Genomic DNA, 14,186 nt, shown 5'->3' with positions numbered 1-14,186 from the left:
CAAGGTTCTTTAGCTTTATCTTCAAAGAATTGATTGGCAAATAATTAATCCAGCTCCTTCATTTTGAGATGAGAAAATGAAACTCATGGAGTATAAATGACTTGCTTCAGGTCACACCTGTTTCATACCTTTCTTCCATGCCTGATGTTTATTAGAAACTATCTTGCCCCAGCCAAAGTCTCTGAGACAGAAGAACAATTTAATGGCATTAGTGGCTTATTCTACTATTGGTTTTTGGTGAAGAGAGAGCCCAAACTCATGGCCTTAGAGCAGCTACCCAAGGGCTATAGCTACTGTGACTCGTGGCTCCAGCTTCCTTCTGGCTTTGTTCCCAGGATCTCCTCTAGAAAGTGTATTCAGTCTTTTTCCCCAGACTATCCCCACAACATGGAGAAACTACCTGGATTTGCTTCTTTTCTTACCCAATAAAGGGACTCCACATGGGACCCAGAAGATTAAGTCATCTTAATCAACTCATTTAGCTTTAAGTTCACAGCAAAGGCCAGTAAAACTGAGTAAGGGTGGTAATAAATTCCTACAACTCACTAAAGTCTACTTTCTGAGAACTAAAACAATGACAAACAAACCTTCATTCAAAGGAAAACCTGCTAGATGCCCACTTAAGTAGGATATGACTACTTAAAGAAAAAGTCCTTATTAAAACAATGCTGATATCTGAAAGTAGAATACAGTTAAGCAGAAGATGGGGTTCTCCATATTTTACAATTTTATAATAAGCATGAAACTGAGAAGACTAATGTAAGATCTGATTAAAGTTCAGATTATGGCCCAAACTCGTGGATGTTAAATAAGTTGCATTAGAAAGAATTACTCTTGCCCTTGGCTACGCTCACACCTCCAAACAAAGTAATGTTGCTTGATGATCTCAATAAGTTACTAAACTGCCCTTAAAAAACTAATTTTGCATGAAACCCTGGAGCAAACACTTGGCAATGCTAAGATTCAGATTTTCCATGGAACAGCATACACTTACTTTGGGCCCTGCGGCTGTAAGCATTCATTTGATATGCATCATAAAGCTGGCAAGCAGCCCTTTGTCAGGAACCCAGCAGTTGCCAAACATGAAACATGGAAACACTATGGGAACTGGTTCCAGTGTTTCAATTTACAGCTCAGCCCTTTCTTGTTGCGAGTTAGTCTGCCGGTGATGCTCAATATGTTTTGAGGGGCAAAGGCAATAAATAAGGACCAAGTACCTTTGAATGTGAATTGAGATACATTCTGGAGCAGTTATCTAAAAGCGCATTTGAACCTCTACATTCTTGATACTCATGATTTATAGGTGTTCTCCAAAAGGGATCTATCATGTATTTCCCAAATATAGAGTAGAACATCATTAATTTTTATCACATTGAATCAGGAACTTTGATAAAACTCAAGCAAATTTTTCATATAAATTTTACCAGTATATTTACCAGTATATTCTAGATTTAAAAAAAAAAATGTTTGCCACAGGAAATGATATTTTAAATAAAAGACCATCTTTAAAAACATCAAATAAGCATGGGAAATAATTTCAACATCATGCGTTCTCCATTAGAAAAATTAGTAATAGTTATATATGTTATCTTAGTCATTTTATCTATTATTTTTAAGCCTCTATCTGGCAATATTTTATTAACCTTTGTTTTCTTACCACAGGTACCTAAAAGTAACACATTTATTTTCTTTGGAAAATGTTCAACTAATTCAGCATTAGCCCGGTCACATCGTTACCACCTACAAGCTGTTTTCATCGAGTGAAATGTTGCCAGTAATCATAAGGGAGATACACAAATGTCAGTATGTCCCCAAATATGAATAGTCCTATTTCAAATGTACGTGTGTCTCTATATCTGTACACCTAAAACTCGAGGGAAAGGTAGAAATATTTGCCTGAGCATTTATCCGGCTAGAGAGCTGGAAAATTCCAGTCTCCCAGAAGTTAAGGCTTCACCTTTCCTCTCTGACAAACATCATCAAAGAGGCAAAGGGAAAGAGCTGGAGCACAGATTATTTCTGTGACCTTCATCTCACATTCAGCGTTCATGGTCAAAACAAGTTAGGTATGGAGTTGATCACTGACATTGAAAACTATACGCGGGGCATGGGGAAACATGCTTACCAATTCCAGCTTCTCCAACGATCCAGGAGAGGCGAATGAAGAGCATCACACCCCAGATGTTCAGCATACATCTTACCTGTGGGTTGAAGGAGCATCAAAGGGATATGAGACATGAGAGTGGGGCAAAACCCAGCTCTCTCTGTAATTCTGGTGTCCAGGCTTTGCTAACCCTTAGTCCCCAAGGACACTGACCAAACAGATTTTATTTGGAAACACAGGAGCTTTCTCACCAGCACACCTTTCACCCATCCAAACTTCACAGCACCGGCTTTATCCTCCCCTTCCTTGTTTTCGGCTTCTTCATCTCCAGGCATCCCATCTCCGTTAGCAACCCTGTCGGCGGAACCTGGCGCCACTGCGACGTTCTGCATTTTTACAGGTAGCAAAAGCATAATATTTCGTCAACACAGGGACTCATAAAACTTTCAAAGGCAAATCAGAACAACTGACACAAAATTTTAGACACGCGCAAAAAAAGAAACATATTCTAGCATTTGAATAAAATAATAATATATATATATATTTTTGGGGGGGTGCCCTGTGAGCTGATGGGTTTGTTTTGTGAGTGATTTCAAGCATAGCAAGACTGCATGGGTGGTAAAGGAGCTTGGGCAGTTCTACTGGTGAAAATATTACCTTAAAAAACCAGTTAGATTTGGGTACATTTAGAATACAAAAAGAACAAAGGAGAGAAAAAGAAACTCAAGGCAGGGTGCAAAGCCTATCACAGTGAGTGAGGGTCTTTGAGGCATGGTAGGAAGTTAATCTCATTGACGCAGACACTCTGGACTTCTTTCCATTAACCTCCCTGGGCTTCACTTTATTCACTTAAAATAACGATAATAAAACTTCTCTAATCATCATCTTTAAGAAGATTGAATGAAAGAACACACAGAAGCTATTCTTTAAAAACAAGAAGAAAAGGGTTACAGTTCTAAAGAGATTTAAAGATGCTATCTGGTGACAAGAATGCTATTCCTGTAGAGGAAGTTTCTTTTAGAGTTGATATGTCTTTGCCTGAAACTTGCTGGATGTGCTAGTAGTCTTATACGAAGGGTAAGAAGTCTCGTGACGGATTGACTACTAAAAAGGTAGGTTGAGTAGAAATAAGGAGTAAGTTGTATAAAAAATGTCGAAAGCTTATTGAGTGGTTTTTTGTGACCTGATTTTGAAGATATTCCTTGTCAGTGGGATAATCTGAATTTAATGGGGGAAGAAAATAGCCCTGTTTCTCTCAAGTAAAGAACAAATCTAATTTCTCTTTTAGATATAACTTTGAATAATTTCAGATGTAGCCACTTAATTTAGCCTATCTGGCAACTACCTGACTCTGGCACCTGAGTTACCCACTGAGTTCCCCAAAACAATCTTATCCAGTAAAGCGTGGAAACCACTGGGGATGTCTTTTAGATTCAGCACTTAATTACCATTATTAAAGAACAAGTTTATTCTATTTAAGTGCTCTAAATTAGTTTAAAGCTGGGATGGTGTGTTCCCACATTACTAGTTAAGGAGTCTCAAACAAGGACAATTGTTTCCCCTCTAAAATGGGACTGGTGTGAAATAAATATTCAGTATTTATTATAAGGACTTCATTTGAAGGTGATCAAAATTCTTGTCCTTACTATGCTCAAGGTTTATTGCTTCTTTGGGCTTTGATGTATCATTAACATACTCACTGTAAGCTGACTCTAATTTGGGCTATTTGCTCCAAGTGACTGACTTCTTGTCTCCATGTTCTTCTACTGCTCTAGTAAATAAGGATTTCCTCCAACTTTGTTTTCCCACAAGATTTTTTTCATACTAGTACGACACTTGGGTAACCAGTGCAATTCAGTTTGGTAAGTCATGGTATATTAACTGGGGGATGTGGGCTACTTCTCCTCAATGCCTGCCAAGAGCCAACCATATAGCAGGTCATCAAAAAAGAGTATTGAATCCATAAAGTGGATTTGAAGACCACCTGATCTCTACCATTTAAGAACAGATGACCTCGTTTCTTATTCCTTTTTGCCTCCTATTTCTTTTCTCTTCCATCCCTATTGGGTATTTCATTTCTCATGGTTTCCTCTATGTAACCCACATTTGCAAAAGGAAGGGGGAAGAGAATGAATCTCAAGGCCGATCATCTTACTGTTTTTCCTAAAGAACTGGGAGTAAAATTCAGTGAAATGAGTAGATAACATTTAGTCTTGAATTACCTGAGGACTATCTTAATTTTAAGCATCCTCAGTCCCTATTTGCACAGAAAATTGAAAACTGACATCATATGTTCACATCAGAGTAAGATACGGATAAAAAAAAGTCCACAGAGATCGAGGCTGAATGAGCAAGGCAGAAACTGATTATCTATACCAGCTAGAGATGCAAGTCATGTGTGTAATTCAAAAATTTCCAGTAGCTCCTTCTAAAAAAGTAAAGGGAAATTAAAAAAATAACTTGGGTTCAGATTTGGACCCTCAAGTTTTAAAAATATACTTAACTTTTGAACAATATTATATTCTTAATGTTTGCAATTAATTCATTAGCTATAGTGGCATCCCAGCTTGGAGGAGGAACCTGAAAATGGACTGTTTTAATAATATATTTCATAATATACTTTACTTAATAGACTTCTATAAAACATTATCATTTCAACATGAAAGCAGTAAAAAAAAATTAATGAGACATTTTACATTGTTTTTCACACTACGCCTTTGAAATCTGGTCTGTAGTTTACACTGTTAGCACATCTCAATTTGTACTAGCCAAAGTTCAAGGGTTCAAGGGCAGCAGGTGGCTGGGGCTATCTCATTGGAGCGCACCTGTCTGTACACTGCGGTCTATTACAGATGGATGAAGCATTTGAGGTTTTTCTCCAGGCAATTAAAAATTCTATTTTTTCTCTGAATGGATTCTATACTCATAAGGCAGCTGAGTGATTCATATGTAACTTTCATTTTCCAGAACTAGAAAATCAATGAGAGCACAGAATTGAGGAATGTGTTAAGATGACCACGAATTTTGAAGAGATTATTTGGTTAAGAAATTCATTTATTTGACTTGGTTTGAGAAAAACTTTGAAGATTTTCAATATTCTAGTTAATCAAGATCTCATGGCCAGACTCTCAACAGCTACTCATTCAGGGAGAAGGCAATTTCCCTTTCCTCAGTTAATTGTGGATCCCATGAGACAGAGCCCCTAGCCACTTGATTTTAAAGGCAATCTTGGGAATAAAGCCTATGTTTTCTGATTAAACCTGAACTTGAGGCTTTGGTCCAGGAAATTGCTTTGTTCCTGGCTGAACTCTGGAGGTAACTGTGACCCTTATATCTGGATTAATGGGAATACCAATGATTGTCTAAAAATAACAACAGAAAAACAACAACAACAACAAAAAACTTACAAAATAGGCTAAAGGATGAATAAGATATTTAAAATTTCTTCTTAAATGGACATTTCTATCTGGCAGATGCCCTTCTGAGCACAGTTTAATAGTTCTTCAATTTGTCACTAAGACATCACAATATGAAGCAAAAGGAATATTCTATGAGGGCACATCAGGGAACTCATCATATATGGAAGTTAGTAAGGCCATAATTTTTAAAAACTTCAAAAATAGAGCCAATGTAGAATGTTCCACTCTTTCTTAGGTGAATATTTTCAATCTGCTAGAGTTTCAAAGTTTTTAATATATTTATGCCATAGAGGGGGAAAACCTTTAAATGTATATTTCTTCTCTTGACTATAAAGGACTGTAGTGAATTTTTAAGTACAGAATCCATTTCCATTGCTTACTCTCTTACAGGAGCTGAAAAATCACTGCACCATATAATCTAGGAGACTTGGAATCTGGTTTCAGCTATGCAATTAATTCAGGGTGTGTCCTCCAGCAAGTTACTTAACCTTTCCTGGATACTGCCAAGGAGAATAAATCCAATGGGTTTTCTGAAAATCTTACTTTGAAGTAATTTACTCTAAGGCAAAATCATTTTTCTGTGTTTGTCATCTTCTCTTTTAACATGGCAAAGCAAAACCTGGTTTCACTCTTTAATAAATGTCTCCTTTGTAAGCCCATACAGCAATTATAAAGTCAACTTATCATCAAAGTACTGAAAAGACTGGGTCAAGGGTTTGTGGGCACTTGATGGCTGTGAGCTATAACCAGTGGCTGGCAGGCTTCTGGCTGGTGAATATTCTTGAGACCAAAGTCTCAAAGACTAAAAGTTTTATGATTGCTGCCTGAAACCAGTTTTTTCCTCATATTTTGGATTAATTTGTTTGTTCACACTCCATTACCATAAATGATGACCCACCACCTTTCGTAAATGCATTTTAAATTGCATAGCTTTAGGGAGTGATTATTTATTTATCAAAAGTTTTACCTGGGCATTAAGTATTCGAGAAGGTAAAAGGAGGTGCATTAGGAAGAAAGAAAGAAAGAGAGAGATAGAAAGAAAGAAAAAGAAAGAAAGGAAGGAAGGAAGGAAGAAATATGGGCCATATCCCCTCCAATACTGATAAACTAGTGAAGTTTCAATCACATAAAATGTTTTACTTAATATATAATGTATGATTGTTCAGACCTCAGAAAAATGACACATACCTTTCTAGCTGTCATCAAAGAAGAAAGAAATAAGTATATTTATTCTTTAAATTCTAACTAGATAATATTTGCTACTATGCATGTTTTTAGGTTTCACCTTTTAATTTCAGGATGGTAGAAATCTTATCCCATCATTGAGAAATAGCTCCATAGATGTTTAGGACTACAGGATTCCCTCCCAATTGTTTTAAACTTTCTTTTATTATTGAAATATTTAAATATATGCAGTAGTGGGGAGAATAAATAGATCTCATGTGCCTATCACTCAACTTCAACAATTACCAACATATGGCCAATATTATTCTACTTAAACCTCTTACAATGCTGGGATTTTTTTTAAAACTAATCCCGATAAGGATCAGATAATTCCTAAGGTTCATTTCAGAATGAAAAGCACAAGTCTAATCACATGTCTATATCTTATTGATCAATGTTATTATGGTTGTACATTACTAGCCCTTTATGATAAAAGGGAGTATTTTAAATTTGGAAAATAAGGGTTTTTTTTTTCTTTCTTGTTTTAACAGTTACTATAAACCATGCCTCTCAATTACTACCAATGGTCACAATTTGTAATCACAATATTTTTACTGTATCTGAAAACGCATAGCTCACACACGAATTGACATATTTTTAGTAACTTAGGCCAAAAGGTGGCTATTGTGTGTAATATGAAAATAAAACCAAAAGATTCTTAATATTTTCCACATATACTTCAGAGGAACTTCTACTTTACTCACCATCTATTACTGAATGCTAGAGACTACAGCTAAAACTTCTAGCAAATATTAGAATGAGTCTTTAGTTGCAGATTTTCACTCCAACAAATATTTTAGGGCACTGGTCCTTACTGACCTTCAAAGCATTTATTGCCTCAATTTTCATGTCTATTTTATTTGGCTTGCTGATATTTCTAATTTTGGATACCCCCATTCTGAATGCCAAAGTTCCAAATTTGAACTTGGAAACACTTTAGAAAATATTATTTTCCAGAGAATGCATTTGTACACCTTTGTTTGTCTTTTTATAGAATATAAACATTTATACATTGGTTTATGTGGTTTAATGTTTGCATATTTGACTACATTTTCTTTATTTCTACCCATAACAATGCCGTTTGACATGTAAAATAAATTCTGGAGAGTAGATATCAAATCTCTTTAAATGACTTTATACAGCAGCTCGTATAAACAAAAGCTTCATAAATGCTTTTGATGATGACAATGGAAAGTATTGAGACCTACAATTAATTCTGTAGGAGAAGCAACATGATCTTTTGGCACATTCCCAAGAAAGGAATCGGAATCTCCTGTTCTGCCCATCAGGATTGAGAAGCAATTTCTTCTTTGAGCTTGAATTCCACTATTTCCTATAGCTGTCAAGTGAGCTGAGGCAAAGTGCTATGGGAGAGCAGGCTGAGGATGAAAAGCTCTGAAAAAGAACATGGACTCTGGAGTCATGCAGACATGGGTTCAACTTATTAGACACGTGACCTTGGCTTCTTGACCTTGGAAGTATACTGACTTGAGTTTTTGTTTTCTCTTCTAAAACATCCATAGGATTTTATAAAACCTTTGCTATCTATAAAATAGCAATAATAACATTAACTACCCTGAAGTGTTGTTCTAAGTATTGAACGAGAATTTGCCAAGTGTGAGCATCCCATCTGACACATAAAAAAACGCTCAATAAAAAGTTTGTTTTTACACCAGAGTGTATGTATTGTTTTTTATTCACAAATTATTTTTTCTCATGCTTTTTATTCACAAATTACTTCTTACTGATGATAGCCTAATGGCCCCAATGTGAAGTCACTCCATTGTTTTTGTTTTGGAAGAGTTTGTAAATGGTTGGTTTTCTTAAAAATAATACTTCTATCTTAATTTTTATAGTATTTTATACTTTTCATAGACAGTTTATTTCAATAACATGAGAATGCTGACTTTGATGGAAAGGCTGTATATTTTCCTGATTTCTATATGATTATATTTTTCTGAAATGCTGACAACAACGGTGGTTAGTAAGCCTGAAAATGAGTTTCATTTTGGTTAGCCCTGTAGTTAGGAACTGTCTATGAAAAGGCAGCCACAGGATTATACTGGACACTAAAAGTGGAATTATTTTTACAAAGTAAAAATACTAGATTAAGCTTGTCAGATGTCCAACAATCATTATACATGTTTTGATATGAAAAGAACTCCAATGTATATTACGTAATGAAAATAGCATGTAGGACAATGTGTAAAGTATGTTTCAATATGTGTTTGAAAAAAAATTACAGACAGAAAATTAGATAGATAGGAATAGAGACACATAGATATATTTGTATGTTTGTATAAGCATAGAAAATTTCTGGGAGGATTTATAAGAAACTGCCAGTAATGATTGTCCTACAGAGAATAACCGAAGATCTATCTTAGATAAGAGACATTTCATTATATACATTTTTAGTACTTGTTAAATATGTTATCAGTCCGTATGTTACTTTTTAAATAAAAATCAGCTAATATGAAAATTACCATCATTATTATCAACAACCATTTATTGAGTTTCTAACAATTGTAGGCAATGTACTACACTTTGCATGCATATAAACTCAAGTATTTACAAACATCCTACAATATCAGTTGAAATTATGTAGCTTGTATAGTATTGCAGAGAAAGTAAAGGATGGAGTCATTATTTTCCTGCTTTTGACTAGTTTTTGGAAATCCATAATTCATAGCCACCCCATTTAGCTCTTTACTACACAGAAAATGAAAAGATTTCTTCAACTCTGATCGCAAATCATTGGGATTAAAAATTTTGTCAATATGTATCACTCCTGGAGTTTCAGTTAAGGTAGAGACTTAAAATAATGTCTTTCAAACCTATTTTTCATTTCAACTATAAAGAAAACCTTTCACATTTTTTTTTTCTGACTTGGAAGTTGTAACTGGGATTTGCACAAAATCCAAATAGTTTCTGTCTAAATATGTTCTGTCATGTAGTATGAATGTACGATTCCCATATGGCTTTTTAAAGCATTAGAATCATGGGTACAAAAAAACGTCACTCGGGTGCCTGGGTGGCTCAGTTGGTTAAACGGCCTTCGGCTCAGGTCAGGATCCCGGAGTCCCAGGATCGAGTACCGCATTGGGCTCCCAGCTCCACAGGGAGTCTGCTTCTCCCTCTGACCTTCTCCCCTCTCATGCTCTCTCTCTCAAATAAATAAACAAAATCTTAATAAAAAATGTCACTCATACTATATCAATTGGTTCCCACTTTTAAATTGTTTAGGTAAACATTATCATTTATAATTTTTTGCATACAAAATCTGTGATGTGTCTGAGTATTATTATACAGCGTTTGCTCTATTGATCGTTCCTAGTTGTAGTTTGAGGGACCACCATAAAAACGTCAAGGGCCACAAGGAGGGAGCAGCAAGCATAGCTACATTCCACCACAGCTCCTCATCTATTATGCTGTTAAGCAGGGGAAAATAGAATCAAATTCACTAACAAAGAAGAAAGAGATGAATTGAAGAAGGCCTGGATTGTTCATGTTTGATATCAAAGGAGAACACAGAAGTAGAACATGTGGAGAGGTGAACTGGACCCTACAATTTTAGAAACAGTAGAATGTGTATTCCACTGTTGTATTTGAATTCTGCTCCTAGTTTAGCTATGTGGATATTTCCGTATGATTTAATCAAGATGAGTAGGATCTTGGTAAGTAAGTAAGGGTTGAATTCATAAATTCATATACTCGTTCATTGAGAATGATTATTCAAGGCATTGGGCCTAAACCTGATTTTTTTTTTTAAGATTTTTATTTGTTTATTTGACAGAGAGAGATCACAAGTAGGCAGAGAGGCAGGCAGAGAGAGAGAGAGAAGCAGGCTCCCCGCTGAGCAGAGAGCCTGATGCTTGACTCAATCCCAGGACCCTGAGATCATGACCTGAGCCGAAGGCAGAGACTTAACCCACTGAGCCACCCAGGCGCCCCTAAACCTGATTTTTAAAAAAAGATTAATTATTTTAGAGAGAGAGAGAGCACAAGCAGGAGGGGCAGAGAGAGAGGGAGAGAGAATCTCAAGCAGATTCTGCACTGAGAGAAGAAGCCAACACAGGGCTCAGTCTCATGATCCTGAGATTAGGACCTGAGCCTAAACAGAGTCGCACACTTAATGGACTGAGCCACCCAAGCACCCCTGGCCGAAACCTAATTTTTAAGCTATTTAATTTGCTACTCCTTTGTAGCTGAGAAAAAAGTGTTTGAGGTCAAGTTTCAGTCCTTTGTCTCAGTTCATCTTTTCAAAAAGAATATGATATCGCAAACAGCTGTGCAATCTGTCAAATGCAGCTACTTCATTTCTATCCCCGTCATTCGGATGGCTTTTGAACAACCAACCGACTTTTGTTCCCTGAGAGGTTTTCTCCCCTAACATAAAGATTGCCTTAAACTGTGGCTTTGGGAATTGTAAACAAGCTTCATATCGCTCAGTATCAGTCCAAAGAACAATGCGAGTTTGCTCCATTTCCTTTTTAATGGAATTAGAGTTTTATTTTGTTTTGTTGTAAATTAGGAGAGGAGTGTGAGTGAGAATATTTAAATTTTGATGGCAGTTTTGTGAAAGATGCAGGTTTTTAAAAATTATCATGTGTAATGAGGTTGATTATGGTAGGAAAGAATTTTGGGTCTTTTAAAAGGCTCATTTTCCTTCTTCAGAATAAATTGAAACCTCTTTATAAGGCCCTACATTTCTTTTTCTGCCCTTCCCGTATCTTGAAAACTCCTGCTCTCCTCTTGCAACCCACTTCTTCTTTGCCTTCTCCCCTTTCTCTCTTCTTTCCTCTCTCCTACATGACGCAAAGTGACACCTCAGTCTGATTTCGGGGGCTTCAAATCAACCTCCTTCTCAAAATTCTTAACAGGGGCTGCCATTTTTTTCTCACATTGTCACCTTGCTAACATCTTTTGATGAAAATGTCAAATATCCCAGACAAAGTCTAAATCTTATATCTGTAAGGAAACCAGCCTTTCAGCCCAGTGTTGCCAATATGTTACATGGGACAAGTAAGGCTTGGTGGGGAGAAGGGATAAGGGTACAGAGTCCACAGCATAGTATCCCCTCAGGAAGTCTCTCAGTCTCCGGTGGTAGGATGCAGAGTCAGGGGTGCTGGGAATAAGGGGAATAAGTTTTAGAGATGGGTATCCTTGTGGAAAAAAGAATGAGCAGAAACTAAAGGGAAGTCTTCACCTTTATCAGCATCTTTCTTGAGAGCAATATTCTAAGAGTCCCCAGAGTGGGCAATCAATTGATTAGAAAAAAAAAAAAAAAGTTAAATGAATGAATATGAAAGGAATTGTTTCAGTCAATTTTTTCTTTTACCTCAAAAGTTGAGCAAAAGTAAACTACATTTGGCTATGTGACAGCTAATTATTCTTTTGAGCAAGTAGTTATATCCATAAAGAATGATATTCATTCCAAACCCTGTTCCAGAAGAGCAGGAAGATAAAGTGTTTCAACCTATTTTAGAGCAAGGTATAGAAGAAGAAACCTACTGAGTTTATAACTGATTGCTACAAGATTAGAAAAAGTGCTGCCTCATGCTTCTAGCAGATTTGGGAACCCTGGCTATATTCCTTAAATAATGAAAAGTTTAGCCATGTCTGTTGCTTCTGTACTTAAATTTAATTTAGTTACTTTTACATGCTTAAAAGCATTCAGGAGCTTCAGGCAAAGTTTTTAAGAAGAAGGGATAAAATGCTGAATCTTATAAATCTTTGCTCTCTCTTTAAAGAATATAAAATACCCATGTGCTCCAAAGGCTTGCACCACGGTATGAAGTACAGCAAGGGCCTGTGATTGTTTCTTTTTTTGCAACAGCTGTGGAGGCCTTAATACTAAGGTGAAACCAGCTTTTAAGTATGTAGTTTGACAGGTTTAACCAAGTGTGCATTGAGTAGACGATAATTGTAAACAAGATACGACACATTGCCTAACTTCCAGAGCTAATTCTTTCGTTCTCTTTGCTCAGTCCATGAACGTTCGTGAGCCACTTCTGTGCATTTTCTGGTGATCGGGAAGTAAGGGGGCGCCTGGGTGGCTCAGCGAAGTAGGGATAATCGTGTCAGAGAGAAGGGTGGCTCCGAATAGATCTCTCCACCAGACACGGTGACATTCAGCGCATTCTTAGAGAGCAGGAGATCGCCTGACGGAGCAAGGGAGGACACTTGCCCCTGCCCTGAAACTTACCTTTGCAAGTTGCTCGTGAATCTCAAGCAGGCTTGGTCGGTTGACCTTGGGCCCACTGATGCTACCGGTGTTGCGGTAGTACTCAATCTTGGGAACGGCGTCCACCGTGTTGTGGCCAAAGGTTTGTAGGTAGTATGTGTTGGTGTGAGAATCGTAAGCATGAAAACTGGCATCTGTTTTAGCGTTATCTCCATTTTGGAGGAAACTGTCATAGCACTCCTGATTCCCAGGCCTAAAGCTGATTCTGAATCTGTTATGGGTTTCATCCCCGAAAGAGGTTTCCTCATAATGTGGAGGGTCGGCATTGTTATCCACAGCTGCGCTGCTTTCATGGCTCTCGTTTATGACATTAACTTGAAAGCGATTGCTATTCCCTGGCACTGAATCCAGAAATACATTGGAAGAGTTGTTCAGAGACATCTTCCAAAGTGGATTTTTTTGTTTTTGTTTTGTTTTTGGACTAGGCTCTTCACTTTATGGTTGCTTTTTTTTTTTTTTAAATCTATGTCTTTTCTCCTCAAAATGAACACTATGTGTTTACATTAGGGAGTTCCTGGCTTTTGTTTTAGAAGGACTCAATAAATAGATTCTTGATGCATTGTCTCCTATACAGTCTTCAGAATGTTCTTCAAAGCTGTCATTGAAAAAGAAAAATAAACTTGTTTCAAGAAATATAAATACATTTAAGTAGGGATGGGCTATGAGGGAACAGTTTTATGTCACAAGACATACAATTTTAAATTCGTATCATTAAAAACTACCTGTCCAGGGGGCGCCTGGGTGGCTCAGTGGTTTAAGCCGCTGCCTTCGGCTCAGGTCATGATCTCAGGGTCCTGGGATCGAGTCCCATGTCAGGCTCTCTGCTCTGAAGGGAGCCTGCTTCCCTCTCACTCTCTCTGCCTGCCTCTCTGCCTACTTGTGATCTCTCTCTGTCAAATAAATAAATAAAGTCTTTAAAAAAAAAACAAAAAGCTACCTGTCCAGGAACTTTAGTCACCTGAACAATTAAATCCCATAATAAATAACTGGGGTGGGGGGCGCCTGGGTGGCTCAGTGGGTTAAAGCCTCTGCCTTCGGCTCAGGTCATGATCCCAGGGTCCTGGGATCGAGCCCCACACTGGGCTCTCTGCTCTGTGGGGAGCCTGCTTCCTCCTCTCTCTCTCTGCCTGCCTCTCTGCCTACTTGTGATTTCTCTCTGTCAAATAAATAAAATTAAAAAAATAAATAAATAAGT

At 37.1% G+C, this 14,186-nt stretch overlaps 1 protein-coding gene across 4 annotated transcripts in view; it reads right to left on the bottom strand.

The window, feature by feature from the left end:
• SLC12A1 (solute carrier family 12 member 1) overlaps positions 1–14,186 on the bottom strand; it is an 88,886-nt gene that overhangs the window by 73,659 nt on the left and 1,041 nt on the right. For all 4 annotated transcript variants that reach the window (XM_046009199.1, XM_046009197.1, XM_046009198.1 and 1 more), the window contains exons 2-4: positions 12,953–13,586; positions 2,356–2,490; positions 2,126–2,201 (exon numbers count right to left, since the gene is read on the bottom strand). In XM_046009199.1, the coding sequence (XP_045865155.1) occupies positions 2,126–2,201; positions 2,356–2,490; positions 12,953–13,372 (631 nt within the window). In that variant the 5' untranslated portion in view covers positions 13,373–13,586. The remainder of the gene's footprint in view (positions 1–2,125; positions 2,202–2,355; positions 2,491–12,952; positions 13,587–14,186) is intronic.

Source organism: Meles meles, chromosome 6 (assembly GCF_922984935.1).
Source record: "Meles meles chromosome 6, mMelMel3.1 paternal haplotype, whole genome shotgun sequence".
Lineage (NCBI taxonomy): Eukaryota > Metazoa > Chordata > Mammalia > Carnivora > Mustelidae > Meles > Meles meles.
This window is presented reverse-complemented; position numbering and strand designations above follow the sequence as displayed.